The sequence below is a fragment of the Protomyctophum bolini genome (genome assembly GCF_963924005.1).
Source record: "Protomyctophum bolini genome assembly, chromosome: 11".
Lineage (NCBI taxonomy): Eukaryota > Metazoa > Chordata > Actinopteri > Myctophiformes > Myctophidae > Protomyctophum > Protomyctophum bolini.
In genome coordinates this window covers 17,305,329-17,320,396 of record NC_137872.1, presented here as the reverse complement: position 1 = coordinate 17,320,396, position 15,068 = coordinate 17,305,329, and the positions used below count along the sequence as shown (strand labels likewise).

Genomic DNA, 15,068 nt, shown 5'->3' with positions numbered 1-15,068 from the left:
ACACACACACACACACACACACACACACACACACACGTATGCATGTATGCACACAGCTTTGCACACATAATAGATGTCACGTCCTTCCCTATTGATTCCATATCTATTTTTTGCATTTGTCACACAGTTAACATGTACTGTATGTCCATTGTCCGTTAAGCACTTTCCAGCTATTTTATGATATATAGAGGGGGGGAAGGGGTACTCAAGATGTACTTCACCATGTTAATTATTTTTTTCATACCTCCAGTTCTAGGAAACACAGAATGGGGGGATTTTTTAAAATTATTTCCGCACAACAGCTCTAAGGTATATTAATGTCATAGTAAAATGTTGAAAATGAGTGGAATTCCCCTTTTATTAGACCTTTCTGCAGCCAGTGATAGGATCAGAAAATAAAAGAGCCACTATCCAGCCTACTAACATTTGTGTCAGAAGATGAGTAACATATAATACTAAAATAGACACAGATTTTAATTGAATGATCAAATTATAGTGCCTCTTCAATCTTCCTTAGTGTGTGCATGCATGCCAAAAGCACCGAGCAGGCGAGCACACATACTACACTACAGAGACTACAGTACCATTCACCTGGCAAATGCAAGTTCTACGCCCAAACTAAAATCCAGAAAAAGGATGATGAATACCACATCCCTGAGAGAGGAGAGAGAGAGAGAGAGAGAGAGAGAGAGAGAGACAGGGAGAGTGGGATGGGGGTCTGAACAAAGAAATAACAGAGACAGATGGGGCATATGGGGAGAAAGTAAGCTAAATGTTCGCCATTGCGGTGAGACGTGGTGAAAGTAGACCCAGCACTCATGGGATTGCGGTGGGATTACTCGAGGGATTTAAGTCTATGAATGCTGGCTTTAGGGGTGATTATCTGAAAGAAAGAAAGAAAAGGAATACAAAAATAAAACATAAAGAGGCTCTGTGGTTTTAACATCAATGCGTACTTAATCGCTAATAGAGAGAGCATGACACGGTGTAATGTATGTGGGTGGCAGCCATGTTTGATCATTAGACCATCAAAGGCAGATACGATACATTGCATTGTTCCTCTCTCTACCCTCCGTGGTCTGGCTCTTTCTATTGCACTGTGTGATAAAGCAGAACTTCTCTCTACCCTCCCTGGTCTGGCTCTTTCTGTTGCACTGTGTGATAAAGCACAACTTCCTTCAAATATAATTTTGTCTAACTCACAGATCGACTATGTTCAGCAAGCAACATTATTGTGCATGCGACGACGTATGAATCAGGGTCTCTGACATCCTGAACTAGGGTCAATGGTAAAGCAGAGATAAGACCATTGACTGTGGATAGGAGTCTATGTGACAGTGACAGATGCAGCCATGACAATGGAATAAGTCATTTACATCCCCTTTCTGAAAGGGAGCCCTTACAGAACAGACGCAGCAGCATTCTTCCAGACACTGTCACAGGTTTGATCTTAACACCAATCGTACCCAGTAAAGTAGCAGTCCAAAACCAAAAGATCTATAATAATGTTATGTATCTTATTCCCTTAGGTTTCTTTGTCACTTAAATCCTACTTCAATTAATTTCAATTCAATTACCTGTTATTATAGTGCAAAATCATAACAAGTTGTCTCAAGACGTCCCATTAACTGCACGAAATGTCAGGCAGACCCGGGCGGCCATCTCCTCTACCTTATCGAGGCATATACTTCCTCGTATGACAAGTAGCGATACCAGCCGATGTACCAGCTCACAACGCACCATGATACGACGCGTAATGAGCTTTTTGAACATGCCCAAAATTGGTATGTCAGGGTTAAAGTGGTTAAATAGGTGGTGTTTTGGGTTATCTCACGATTTCATGAAGAGGGTTCCTGAGCAGTAGAATGTCCCAGGTCTGGTGCAGAAGATGGACCAAAAAGAACACATACACAGAAACGCTGTCTGAAAGGCCTTGTATCAGGGTATGTTTCCAGAGATGTATTGTACGGCCTATAGGCACGACAGACGGACCGCCTGTAGGCAGGACAGACAGACGGCCTGTAGGCAGGACAGACGGACGGCCTGTAGGCAGGACAGACGGACGGCCGGCTGTTGTCTTGGTTTGGACAAGGACACTCTGGCTCTGCTGCCTGCCATCCATCATTGTGCTACAGTAGTTTCAGTCTGCACTACAAACACCCTCATTAACACACACACCAGGCCAGGACAGTTGGGGAGACCAGGGTCAAGTTGTGAGCGTGTGTGTGACTGTGTGTGTGTGTGTGTGTGTGTGTGTGTGTGTGTGTGTGTGTGTGTGTGTGTGTGTGTGTGTGTGTGTGTGTGTGTGTGTGCACAATACTTATACAGTAGCATACTTATGAAGGCCAAATATATCAACACTTTACCTGTCAGGATTAATTAATTAATTCACCTCGTATTGCCAGGATCTTCCCCCGTTCAACCCTTATTTTGAAGAGCCAAAACGGCAAATGCTCCATTGTTGTTGACAACGTCAGCTAGCAACCCAATGCTAATGTAAGTAGTATCACGACCTGATCGATCATAATCGATATAAAAGACCATTTGGCGTAGAATTGATTGACTCCATTGGCTGTTGGTCAGATTAATTCAAATGACGCAGATCTACGCCAAAGACGGGCTCCGAGTTAAGTATAGTAGAATTTGAGACATAGACATTTTCCTGAACCTGACAAGAGAAAAGGTATATATAATTAAATATTCCAAAATAATTTTAGAGTGAGGCTTAAAATCAGCAAAAGATTCAGGTCGGGGTTAGGATTAGGATTAGGTATTTGGAGGATACATTTAGGGTTAGAGTTAGAGTTATGTCTGATTTATACTTAGTTTGTGTGTGTGTGTGTGTGTGTGTGTGTGTGTGTGTGTGTGTGTGTGTGTGTGTGTGTGTGTGTGTGTGTGTGTGCATGCTTTCATGCATAAGTGCATGATGTCATATGCGTGCGTGCATGGATGCATGCGTGCGAAAAGGACAACGAGAGAGATACTGTCTGTCTATCTGTCTGTCTGTCTGTCTGTCTGTCTGTCTGTCTGTGTCGGCATGCATATGTGGATGTGTATAAAACACAGGTGTTTTATATCCAGAGGCGGATAGCGGTGGGTTTGGTGTTGTCGGTCTATATAAGCCATCAGGGCAACATCCCCAGCCTGGCCCAGTGCCCAGGAAACACACCTCACTGGCAGGGTAACATCCAGACAGAGCGAAGGGTCACATAGACTGGAGGGTTAAGGACACTTCGCAGAGTCCCAGTAATAGCCTTTTTTAGCCTTTTGTTTCCCAATGCTCTTTTGGGGGACAAATTCAACCTAACCACATTAACCACTTGAAACCCAGCATCAATGTTCAGGGGAGGTGGGGGGGGGGCGTAGCCCATCTACAAGGTCATAGCGTGTTGCAGACGAGTTGTGAGCTTGTAGATTGGCTATTTGGTTTCTGAAAACCTTCAAATTCTAATTCAAAATTATTATGTTGCTATACATGTATAGCAGCAACACAGAGTTAGCATCCGGATTCAAAGGGATAACAACGTATAGGTTGCAACAGGTCTACTTCTGTGTTCATACGGGCAGATACATACAGTAGATAGTCTACCATTCATTTTTCAAGCCAGCGATGCGAAGCTACAAAGCAAATCCTGACGTTTTTAGCTTCTACAAAAGATGCAAAGATACAAGGCTGCAAATAAGTTGAACTGGCTTCAACTTCAAATACAAAGTGACAAATATGGTGTGAATCTGTATCTTTGCATCTTTGCATCTGCCCGTGTGAACGCAGCATAAATGAGTTAATTACAGTGACTGACAACAGCAAAACACTCGTACATACGTACATTCCAGCATACCTGTTTTTCTATAATAGCTGATCAGCAAATGTCCCAAGCTAAATTTGACATAGGCCTATTTTTATTTGTCCCTTAGCTATGATATGTTCCCCCAAGACAGAGAGAATAACTAGTCTCCTAATTTGAAAAACATGCTGGAGTATGTGTGAGTGTGTGTGTGTGTGTGTGTGTGTGTGTGTGTGTGTGTGTGTGTGTGTGTGTGTGTGTGTGTGTGTGTGTGTGTGTGTGTCCGTCTGTCCGTCCGTCCGTCCGTCCGTCCGTCCGTCCGTCCTGTAAGGTACCCAGGCTAGGGGAGATGAATGTCTGTGTTGTGTTAGTGTGGCGCCATCCTAACCCGCTGTAAACATGTTTATAGGCCATGAAGGTGCCTTATGTTCCACTGCTGAAGGACCAGAGAGAAAGAGACATACACGTATGCACGCACACAACATGCATTAACAAGAGATTACGTGACTAAAAACGTACTACATTTGATCCATTGGAACACAAGCTTATTTTTTTCGAATTCCCGAAAAGTAATGATATTGGACATACATGGTTTCCACCCGAAAGTGACGATTATACTTACACACAAACTGTGTGTGCACTATGAGAACGCACACACACACACACACACAAACACACACACACACACATACACACACATACACACACACACACACACACACACACACACACACACCCCCACACAGTTTCCACAGCTCCCACTGCTTCTATAAATCTATATCCTAGAAAGCTCTTACTTTACTGCTACTCTACACTGCTAGAGGCAACAACAACGGAAGGATTAACCACATGAACCCTAGTGTCCCTACACTGGGACATTTGGTGAACATCGTCGTTCTACAAACTTAAAACGAAAGTGCTGCATTGCCACGTGACACATTGCAAGCTTTTAGATTGGCTATTTCCGCAGAAAGGAGAAGAGATTGGCTATTTTCATGGAAGAGATTTGGTGTAAAGGGGGGGGGGGACTCAGGTGGCCTCAAATACAGATACCATGGGGGATTCCGGTAAACAAATTATGTTGGGTTTAAGTGGTGAAGAGTTCAGAATAAGATTCATATCACAAGATGCATGGACCAGACATACTGTATCAAATTAATCTTGACACAGGCGCGATAACAGTACATAATGGCCTTGGGGGTGTTTACCAGCGGCGCGAAAATTAATAGGTTCACAAGTTTGACCCAGCAGCGGTACAGCTGGTGCTAATGGAAGATCACTGGCTTTTATTTAGATAGATGTAGGCTGTTTGCTTGTACACAGATGCTAAGTATGTTACAGATAGTATGTTGTTTAGACAGATGCTAGATTTGATGTTTCCCTACTATCCTAGTTGCTTAATCTTTACCACACACTTAATTACTTTCTTGGCACAATATTTATTTGACTACTTAATTACTGTTATTGGTTGACAACTAGGTTTCAGACCATTTACTCTGATCTTGCACATTGTAAAGCCCTTTCCGACTGGACAAAGAAATCCACAAACATCAGAATTAACAGAACCATGACACACACACACACACACACACACACACACACACACACACACACACACACACACACACACACACACACGCTTATGATGGTCATCTCCTCAGGCTATGGGATCTAATCTATACGCTCGCTCTCCGGGATTCAAAAGTCAGCGCACTCTCGTTTACTGCAAAAGCCAACAAAACGTTTTAACGAAGATCGACTGTTCCATCCCGAGGGACTTTTTGGTTGATTGCAGAGCCATTTGAAAGCTCAGACAAAACATCCAGAACACCGTCGGTCATCCAAACATGCTCAAGTTTGCTGGCTTTTATGTATACCCTAGCGGTGTGTGGTGGTGTGGTGCAATGCAAATTTAACATCGAAATAAAGAATATCCCTGCCAGCATATCATCCATATTTCATCTTTTAACGATTTATTTTCTTTTTGTTTTTGTCAGGTGAAACCTGACCTATGAACGCTCATGAAATGTAAGTGACCATGTGCGACTAATTGTAATTGCCTGCTTCTAGCCAATGGGACAGCAAGCAACGGCAAAGCTCCCTTGGCAGAATACAAGTGTGCATATGATATTAATCTGCTGCATTTTCTCCCTGCTCGGCACGATTAAACACCATCATTAAACATTAAGAGCAGGGAGATAGATACCATGAGCAGAAGGTAGGAAGAAGCATGCAGTCTAGGAGAGCTTAAATACCCCGCCCAATTGGTCAGCTGACTGCCACATCAGCGAATGACATGTGGGTCAAACTTGAGTATATGTATGCGCCCTTGAGCACAGCATGAAACCCCTCGAATATATCTGACTGAACAAGCTAAGCTACGTATCATTTCATACTAATATGGGGGGAGAACACAACGGAGACAAGAACACAACGGAGACAGCGCTTCTTTCACCTGACAAATGTGATCATTTCCTGTTTCATAAATGTATGCCATAGGTTATATGTTATACAGTGTCATTTTGAAATTCTGAAAAATGTTCACCAATATAATGCCATGCCCAAAATATAATTGGGAAGAGAACCATTCTTTTCAGCAACAAATGCACAGCGATAGTAAAGAAAAGGGAAGAGACACTTTCTGACCAAACCACAAATCAGACTTCTCCAGCTGAGAAAAGGGAATATGGAACTGAAATCTCAACCACATGTACTATATTTGTACAGTACGTGAAAGTGAATCATGTGACATGTGCTATCAGAAGTATTAAGTATGTATTTATCTGATCAGCTCATCAACTGTGTGCAGTAATAGCAAAGAAAGGGAAGTCGTTAAGACCCATTCAGACAAATCACAAACACTTCAGCCAACAGTAAACGAAACTGAGATTGCCATAGTTCCATAAATTAATGTTCCATTATTGTTTGATGTGCATAATAATTTCTGTTGCCTTTGTTATTCATATAAAACTATTGGCTTATTCTATGTTAGTTCGTTTTTTTCTTCCACATATTATATATTTGCATTATTCTAATTAGCAGCCTATAATAAGACATAAAAGTGGTGGTGAAATCAAAACAGCCTTGGAAAACAAAACTGCTAAGTAGATATATCATGTGGGAAACGGTTGGCCACCTCTGCTTTACACAGTTTACAGAGAGGAATCCCTCACTACCCCCATCTGATGAACGTCACTGTCAGCAGTCTGGTACAGGAGAAGGAGAAGTGTCACAGTACATTAAATTGGAGTAGTTGAAGCAGCTAATTCAGCTGTTTTGTATTAGTAGTAGTTGCAAGTTTCACACAATACAGTAGACTACCAGTTTGTTGTATTTCAACACTGTTCATGTCATACTTAAATAATACAATAATACATTTGAAGGTCTGAAGAAGCTCAAAACGTTACACTTTCACTTGCATCAATAGGTGTGCGGACTCCTTTTATTCTTACTATACTATAGTACTACTAGTACTACTGGTTTTTGTCCAGCACGCAACCTAGTAGGTCTTTAGATATGCGTGTCTTTTAGTTGTTTTTACAGCTTCTTTCCTGTATTCCAATTGTGTTTTATTTAACAAAAGAAATGTCTCATTATTGTAAACATGTGAGGGTGTAAAATACAAAAGCAATAATGGTTTGATTGACCTTTATTCACAGTCCTTACAGTGGTAAGTGGTTTGTTTTGCATGGGTGGATCTATAAACTGCATGTCAAACAGTTCAATTAAAGGACATCATGTAGGCCTATGCATATTTCACCTCATCTGTCATGCTCTGTGGAAAGGAAACTAATTAAAAGAAACATAAATGACTGTAGCAATTACTGTACAGAGAAATTAGATTTATGGTGTCTTATTTTGAAGTTTCATTTGCGTGCATGTGATTCTCCAAACTAAACAGACAAAATATATTTTTATGGGTAGATGAAGCATTGTCATTGGTCAGACAGACAGACACACGAACGCATGCACACACACACACACACACACACACACACACACACACACGCACGCACGCACAGACACACACAGACACACACACACACAGACACACACACACACACACACACACACACACACACACACACACACACACACATCCAGAAAGGTATGATAGATGTTATGAGTGGTTGTGGGCCACGAGAGTATTGTAATTGGGACCCCACAATAATATTTTAACGATAACAACACTTTAATATGAAAAAGTATATTAAAAACAAGATTATGGTATTATTATTTACTGAAAACCTTGAAAAACTTGTCATCATTGTGAAACCAATCAATAGAACTGAGTTCAACAGTGTTCTTTTACAGATATTCAGATATTGGATCTGTTGTTCCAAGCCGGAACATGACAGATGGGTTTATTTATCAAAATCTAATTTGATTCATTAAAACAAACATGCTCTGAGAATGCACAGTGGTGGGCAGCAAAGATTTACACACACACACACACACACACACACACACACACACACACAGTTAGATAGATGATAGATCTAGTTTTTAGTTGGGCTTCTCTCACTCTGGTGTGCGCACGCGCGCACACACACACACACACACACACACACACACACAGAGAGATCAATAGCACTGAGCTGGGCCCATGTGATCCACCCCCACAGAGAGCTCAGATGATGGACGAGCAGCAGCAGGCCTCAACATTTTATTGAGCTTCTTAAAATCATCTCCTTCTTTATTGGAACACGGAGCGTCAACACCCACTTCCTCTTCTATGGTACATGCTCCTTTCTTTCATACTCTCTCCCTCTCTCTGTTTCACACACACATGCACATGCACAGTTACACACGCACGCATGCACGCGCGTGCACACACACACACACACACACACACACACACACACACACACACACACACACACACACACACACACACACACACACACACACACACACACATGATCATCATCATTCTTACATGCATGCTCTCTCCCACTTTTATATTTCTGCCTCTTTCTTTCTCTGTCTTTAGCTACACAAGTCATCTTCACACACAACATACACACACGTTAGTGAGTGTATGTTGTGTGTGAAGATGCCACTCCAACCCCCCCCCCATCTCTCTCTCATCTATGTTCAACAACTCTCACTTCTACAACTCTGCACCAAACCATATCAAATCCCTGGCAGGTACCTCTGCTATTTTAAAGCCAATAACTGCCTGACAAGCACGCACGTGCACACACGTACACACACACGTGCGCACAAACGCACATGCGCATGCACACACACACACACACACACACACACACACACACACACACACACACACACACACACACACACACACAGACAGGCATGTCTGCTGCAGCTGGTTCACTGTAATTAGAGGATGTAAAAATGGACCATGAAACTAGCAGCCATGAATACAGTCCTCATGTTCATGACACACAAAATATATGGTGTGTGTGTGTGTGTGTGTGTGTGTGTGTGCATGTGTGTGTGTGTGTGTGTGTGTGTGTGTGTGTGTGTGTGTGTGTGTGTGTGAACAGCTGGATATGAGAGCACACACCTTATTAAAATAGGCACATACAGCACACTGTGTAACCAGCTACAGCGTGCGTGTGACAACATCAATCATGAGGTTATACTACGATTTCATATGGCACTCACACATGAATATATTTTCACACACACACACACACACGTAGATAATGTCTAGTTTGTTAATGGTAGTCCATTGCTATGTTGTTATTGTTCTACTAACCTGCTGCACGTAATGTTTTTAGTGAATGGTCTTTGTGTGTGACATTTGTCCACAGAAGTAGGTCAGAGTAAGTCAGTAAGTACAGGGCCACAGGGATAACACTTATGGCTAACTCTAGCACAGTGCTTCTCAACCTCTTCTGAAAAAAAATTGTTAGGTTATGTGTTTTTTAAATTAATGTTATATTGTCATTAAAACATTAAGAACTCATGCCGATTCTGCAAATGTCTTCTGAGAGCTTGTAGATCTGCTATTTTTGAATAGCCAACGCTAAAATCTAAAATCCCACAGATGCTTTCCCGGCTTTAATGGTTAGTGTTTTGCCAATTATTTGGGGACCCACTTGTGGTATCCTCATGACCCACCAGTGGCCCCTGCCCACTGGTTGAGAACCACTGGATTAATTAATAATTGAGTATTGTCCCTGATCAATAAACACAATTAATTATATCACAATATTATCTTTGACTGAATATCTCAATATCAATGTTGTGATGATATTGTGGGAATGACTATCGGGGCTTTCACAAAATATTAAAAAATATATATTTTTGATAAATAATAATCAGAAAGTAGTGGAATATTATTAACATAAGTGGGTATAGTAAGGCTGTAATGGAAGCGCTATGACAGTCACATTTAGAAAAGATTGCAATCTAGATTCAGATACCTGTGAAGAATCGTGAAGAATCGTGCAGCACTAGTTGGCTGTCCAATTCATTTGAGTTACTCTTATGTTTTTTGCTACAAGAGAGAGACTTTAAGAGAGGTTGTCTGTTGTCTGTTTAAAGCCACAGTAGTTGGCTGCAGGTGTCACATTTTTAATGTACCGGTTTAATGTTCAGCATCTAAAGACAAGAAATATTGTTATGGAAAAAATGAGAATCGTGTGAAAATCGTGATGTCAATTCTTGTGGAGGAAAATCGAGATTCATATTTGAGTAAGACTCGTGCAGCACTATAGTCACATTACTGTAATGCTCTTAAAACCAGAAAAAGGCAACACCTACAGGCAGTACACCATCATAGATCACAATATTATGAAATCCCATGCAGACGATATCTATCATATCACAACATTGATGACACATGCACATAATCAATTAAATCAAATATCCGGCCATAAAATAAATAACTAGCCTACATGTAATGAACAAATGGACCTGGGCTGGGGTGAGGCAGGAGGGAAAGGGTATGGATTGAGTTCCTCTTGAAAGATGCATGAAAAATGGACAAAGAGTAAGAAAAAAAAGACAGCATTTGTCTCTCTACGAGGAGGGACAGAATGAAAGGGTGATAAAATGAGAAGAGGGAGTTATTGCACCTGTGGTTTTTATGTCAACATCTCTCTTTTTGTCTTTTATGTATTTTTGAACAAGGTGGGAAACTGGGAATTAGGCTATATATATTTTGGGGGAAACCATGTCAACCATATTTCAACAGGTTGATGTTTTGCACTTAGATGCTGCCTGACTACACAGTAAAATCCTTAAATTAATGGATTACCTTAAGTAGCATCCATTTATACTGTAACTCTGAGAGAGTAACCACCTTGGGTACACTTTTATAGGCTCTCAGAGATGTAATTAAACAAATTGAATTAAATAATTAAATGATTTCAATCATAATCATAAATTAATTGATTCAATGATGAGGGATAGCCCACAGTGCAGTGTGTAGCATCTTTGTGGATTACCAACGACACCACGCGGATCCCTTGTGGCGACAGTATTGTCAACAATCAGACGATGGGGGGGGGCAGCTGGATTTAGCAATAGATTAATCCAATAAATCATTTTTAGACTAATTAATAAAAAATAATCGAAAATAAAATAAATTCGAGCTTACACTCACCGCTTGGAGTTTGTGCCGCGCGGCCGCCTTTCCGAGCGGCTGCAGCGGGTAACCGTTCTTGTGCAGTCCGCTGCGAGAGTCCCCGCCGTGGGCTACCGCTGCTTTGTTGACCGGCCCCCCGACCCTGTCCCTCTTCTCCCGGCTGCTGCGGGTGTCCCCTCCGTCGCCTCCTCCGGGGTCCAGGGTGCTGAAGTTCCACACGATGAGCGTCTGGAGCAGCAGGACGGTGAGAGCGGCGGCGATCAGCGCCGACCTGGAGCGCCACCGGGCCAGCAGCAGCTTGCGAGCGCACGGGTTACCACCGCCACCGACCATCTTTCTCTCTTCTCTTCTCCTCTTCTCTTCACTAGAGTCTCAACCCCCCCGTCCGTCCGCTAAACGCCGCCAGCGGGGTATGAATGCTCCCCTGCTGCCCGGGCTGGCGAGGACTGTGCCAGAGACACAGAGGGAGGAGGAGGAGGGGGAGGAGGAGGGGGAGGAGGAAGGGGGGAGGGAGGTGGAAATTTGGCAAAGGCTTAAAATGAGGAGAGAGGATTGGAGGACGTGGACCGAGAGACAGAGAAGCCACGGGCGTCGCCGTGTGGTCCCAGTGTGCAATTACAACAATCGTGTGTGTAATTGTAACCCATATAACAATGATGTGACAACTGATTTGATGCTTTTGGAACCTTCTCAAGGACCCGACTTTTACTTTTATAATTTAAAGCTTAACTAAGTCTTCTTGATCATGCACACATAGGGAGACCAAATTCCTGCTTGGCCAGAGGAGATACAGACAGATACAGCATAACAGCGTTTATGTGCGTAAGTTCAGGCAATACTAGGCCTACTTGTCAACCAGACCAGTGGACCACCTCCAACCACTGCACGTGTGTTATTGTATAGGTTAACAACATACTCTACCATTAGAGATTGGTTAAAATAAAAATGTATTAATTATTTATTCCATACTGCAGCTTTATCTCTGAGAGAGTGTACAAATGTACATTTACACTGTCAGTTGAAAGAAAGAAAGAAAGAAAGAAAGAAAGAAAGAAAGAAAGAAAGAAAGAAAGAAAGAAAGAAAGAAATAGTGTATAACATTAGAGCCTGCTCTAAGGTTTTGTTTTTCAGTTGCAACAACTGCTCTCAAGCGTGTGCTCCTCCGGTTCCTGTGCCCCCTTGAGGAGCCCACAGAAATAGGCGTGCAGAGGAAGGCACCAGAGGTGATGACATTTAGGCTGCTTCTCCAGCTTGTAACTATTGCAAGAACAGCCAGGGCTGCCTCTGCTTGTGTAGCATTCCCCGGAGTGGTATGACTGTCTAATTCCTGTTATCTGAGGAGGGTCAGTGGCCATGACAAGCTAAAAGACACACACACACACACACACACACGCACGCGCGCGCGCGCACACACACACACACACACACACACACACACACACACACACACACACACACACACACACACACAAATATCGTTGCTGTTAGGTGAATCTCATATAGGCCTATCCTCCAAAACTGTAACTTTTCAGGGGAACAGCAAAAAATACAGCTGATCTACAAGCTCATGTGACATGTTTTCAGTGGCTGTTTTGGCTGCTTTTGTGTAGTATAGGGCATTATCTACGGGGGAAAAGCCAGACACAACGACATATAACTAAATGTATCAAGTTGTATTGCTGTCTCAGACTTCAGTGAATCACCTGCATGTGCCTCATGTCTTCCATCCTGTGTTGTTGGGTTTGTTCTAGTTGAGGGAGAGAGGGGGGCTGCTGTCTGGACTGATAGACCTACAAAATAACAAGAAAACGCTCGCACACTGAGGGCTCCAATGCGACAGATGCTTTTATTGCACCAACTCTTCTTCAGACTAATGTGATTATGTGAAACAGAGAGGAACACCACAGGAAAGATCAACATGATCACATGGAATGTAATACAGCTGTGGACATTCTCGCGTGACCAAAAAAACAAGTCAGGATAGTAAGGGACATCAATGACAGCAGTAAAGTGACACATACATGATTGTAAACAACATTTGACCTACATCACTAGTCATAAAAAGATTGTATACAAAATGAAGAACCAGAGATATACACACATACATTATTATAAACACATCATCTACTGTATGACTCAACATCATACAAAAGGACCATCTACTTGTGAGGTGAGACTAATCGATGCCAGGAACTAAAATCATAGAAAGGGGAGGATGTCCTTTTCTTCATTGAGAAGATGGTATTAAGAGCATGTAAACAGTTCACGTTTTAAGAGAGGAGCATTCATATCACCGACACGTTGTGGGAGCTGAACATGTTCTAATGATCTGACAGGATCTACTCTTGGCTGAGAGAGTATAAAGACACAGTTAAATATGCATTTGTTCAACGCAAAATACTGTGTTCAAGTTCAGGAGACTTCGGAATTAAAGCAATTCTCCTGAATGCTGCCTTCCGGTATGGCAGGAGTGGCATTTGCATTCTTTCACCATATGCTGCACTAGTCGTGGTCTGGAGAGGGCAGTTGTTTTACAGACAGGTAAAAGGGCAGGGGCTGAAGCACACTTTGATGTCTATGTGTGCACGTCCCTGCAGTCCCTCCACACACACACACACACACACACACACACACACACACACACACACACACACACACACACACACACACACACACACACACACACACACACACACAATCCTTCTCTTTCTCATTCTCTCACGATCTCTGTTCCCCCTGAGGTGCAGTTTGACTCACTTGCTATTCTGTGTCCTCACCCGTCTGTATACTGTTCGCACGCACGCACACACGCACGCACGCACGCACGCACGCACGCACGCACGCACTCACTCACTCACTCACTCACTCACTCACTCACTCACTCACTCACTCACACAAAAATAAACTCACATCCTGACTTACCCTTACCCTGTTAGAGGACACGTGTATATGTGCATGTACCTGTGTATATACTGTATTCAAGTGTTTGTATTTTGAGCATGAGTTTGTGTACATGCATGATTCTGTGTTTTTTTTGCATATGTGTGCAAGGAGACGGAGAGCGTGCATGTTTGTGCATATTTGCATGTTTTTGTTAAATGTGGTTGTGTGCACTGTGCATGTGTGTGTGCAGGCATGCATGCATATGTTTGTGCGAGCGTAGTGTGTGTGTGTGTGTGTGTGTGTGTGTGTGTGTGTGTGTGTGTGTGTGTGTGTGTGCCCTGGGCTGTGTGCTGTGCTTGTCAGTGTTGTTCAGGCTGAGCAGGAGATAAGTTAAGAATCAAACCACACAGACACACACAGACTAGACAGACAGACAGACTGGACGCAGTCAGATGATGCAGTGAGTGAAAGATTGTATTTCGACTTCACTTGCTTTGGCAATGTAAACGTATGTTTTCTCATGCCAATAAAGACAGAATGTCATAAAAGGGTGAGAGACCAGTAACAGAGAGAGAGAGAGAGAGAGAGAGAGAGAGAGAGAGAGGAAAAGGGCAGATGGTCAGTATACATGCGGTGGGTGTGTGATGATGATGCAGGTAATGGACTTGGCCAGTGAAAAGCAGCAGGTGGGTGTGATGCTAGTAAATGAAGACATCAGCTGCAGCCAGGTCATCAGCAGCTCTGGGCCAACAGGCCAACCTATTAGAAACACCCATCACATGTATGGACGGACACAATGGGACACATCTGTCTACTTTCCCCTTGGAACACATTAT

General features: G+C 42.7%; 1 protein-coding gene across 3 annotated transcripts in view; it reads right to left on the bottom strand.

Annotated features, from left to right (window-relative positions):
• xylt1 (xylosyltransferase I) overlaps nucleotides 1-11,745 on the bottom strand; it is a 46,519-nt gene extending 34,774 nt beyond the window's left edge. For 2 of the 3 annotated variants that reach the window (XR_013964811.1, XM_080774907.1), the window contains exon 1: nucleotides 11,362-11,745. Coding sequence is in view for 2 of the 3 variants with exons in the window: in XM_080774907.1 (XP_080631033.1) it covers nucleotides 11,362-11,682 (321 nt within the window). In the remaining variant the exon portion in view is untranslated. The remainder of the gene's footprint in view (nucleotides 1-11,361) is intronic. The other variant, XM_080774908.1, reaches the window with a different exon arrangement.
• Nucleotides 11,746-15,068: the final 3,323 nt, after the last annotated feature.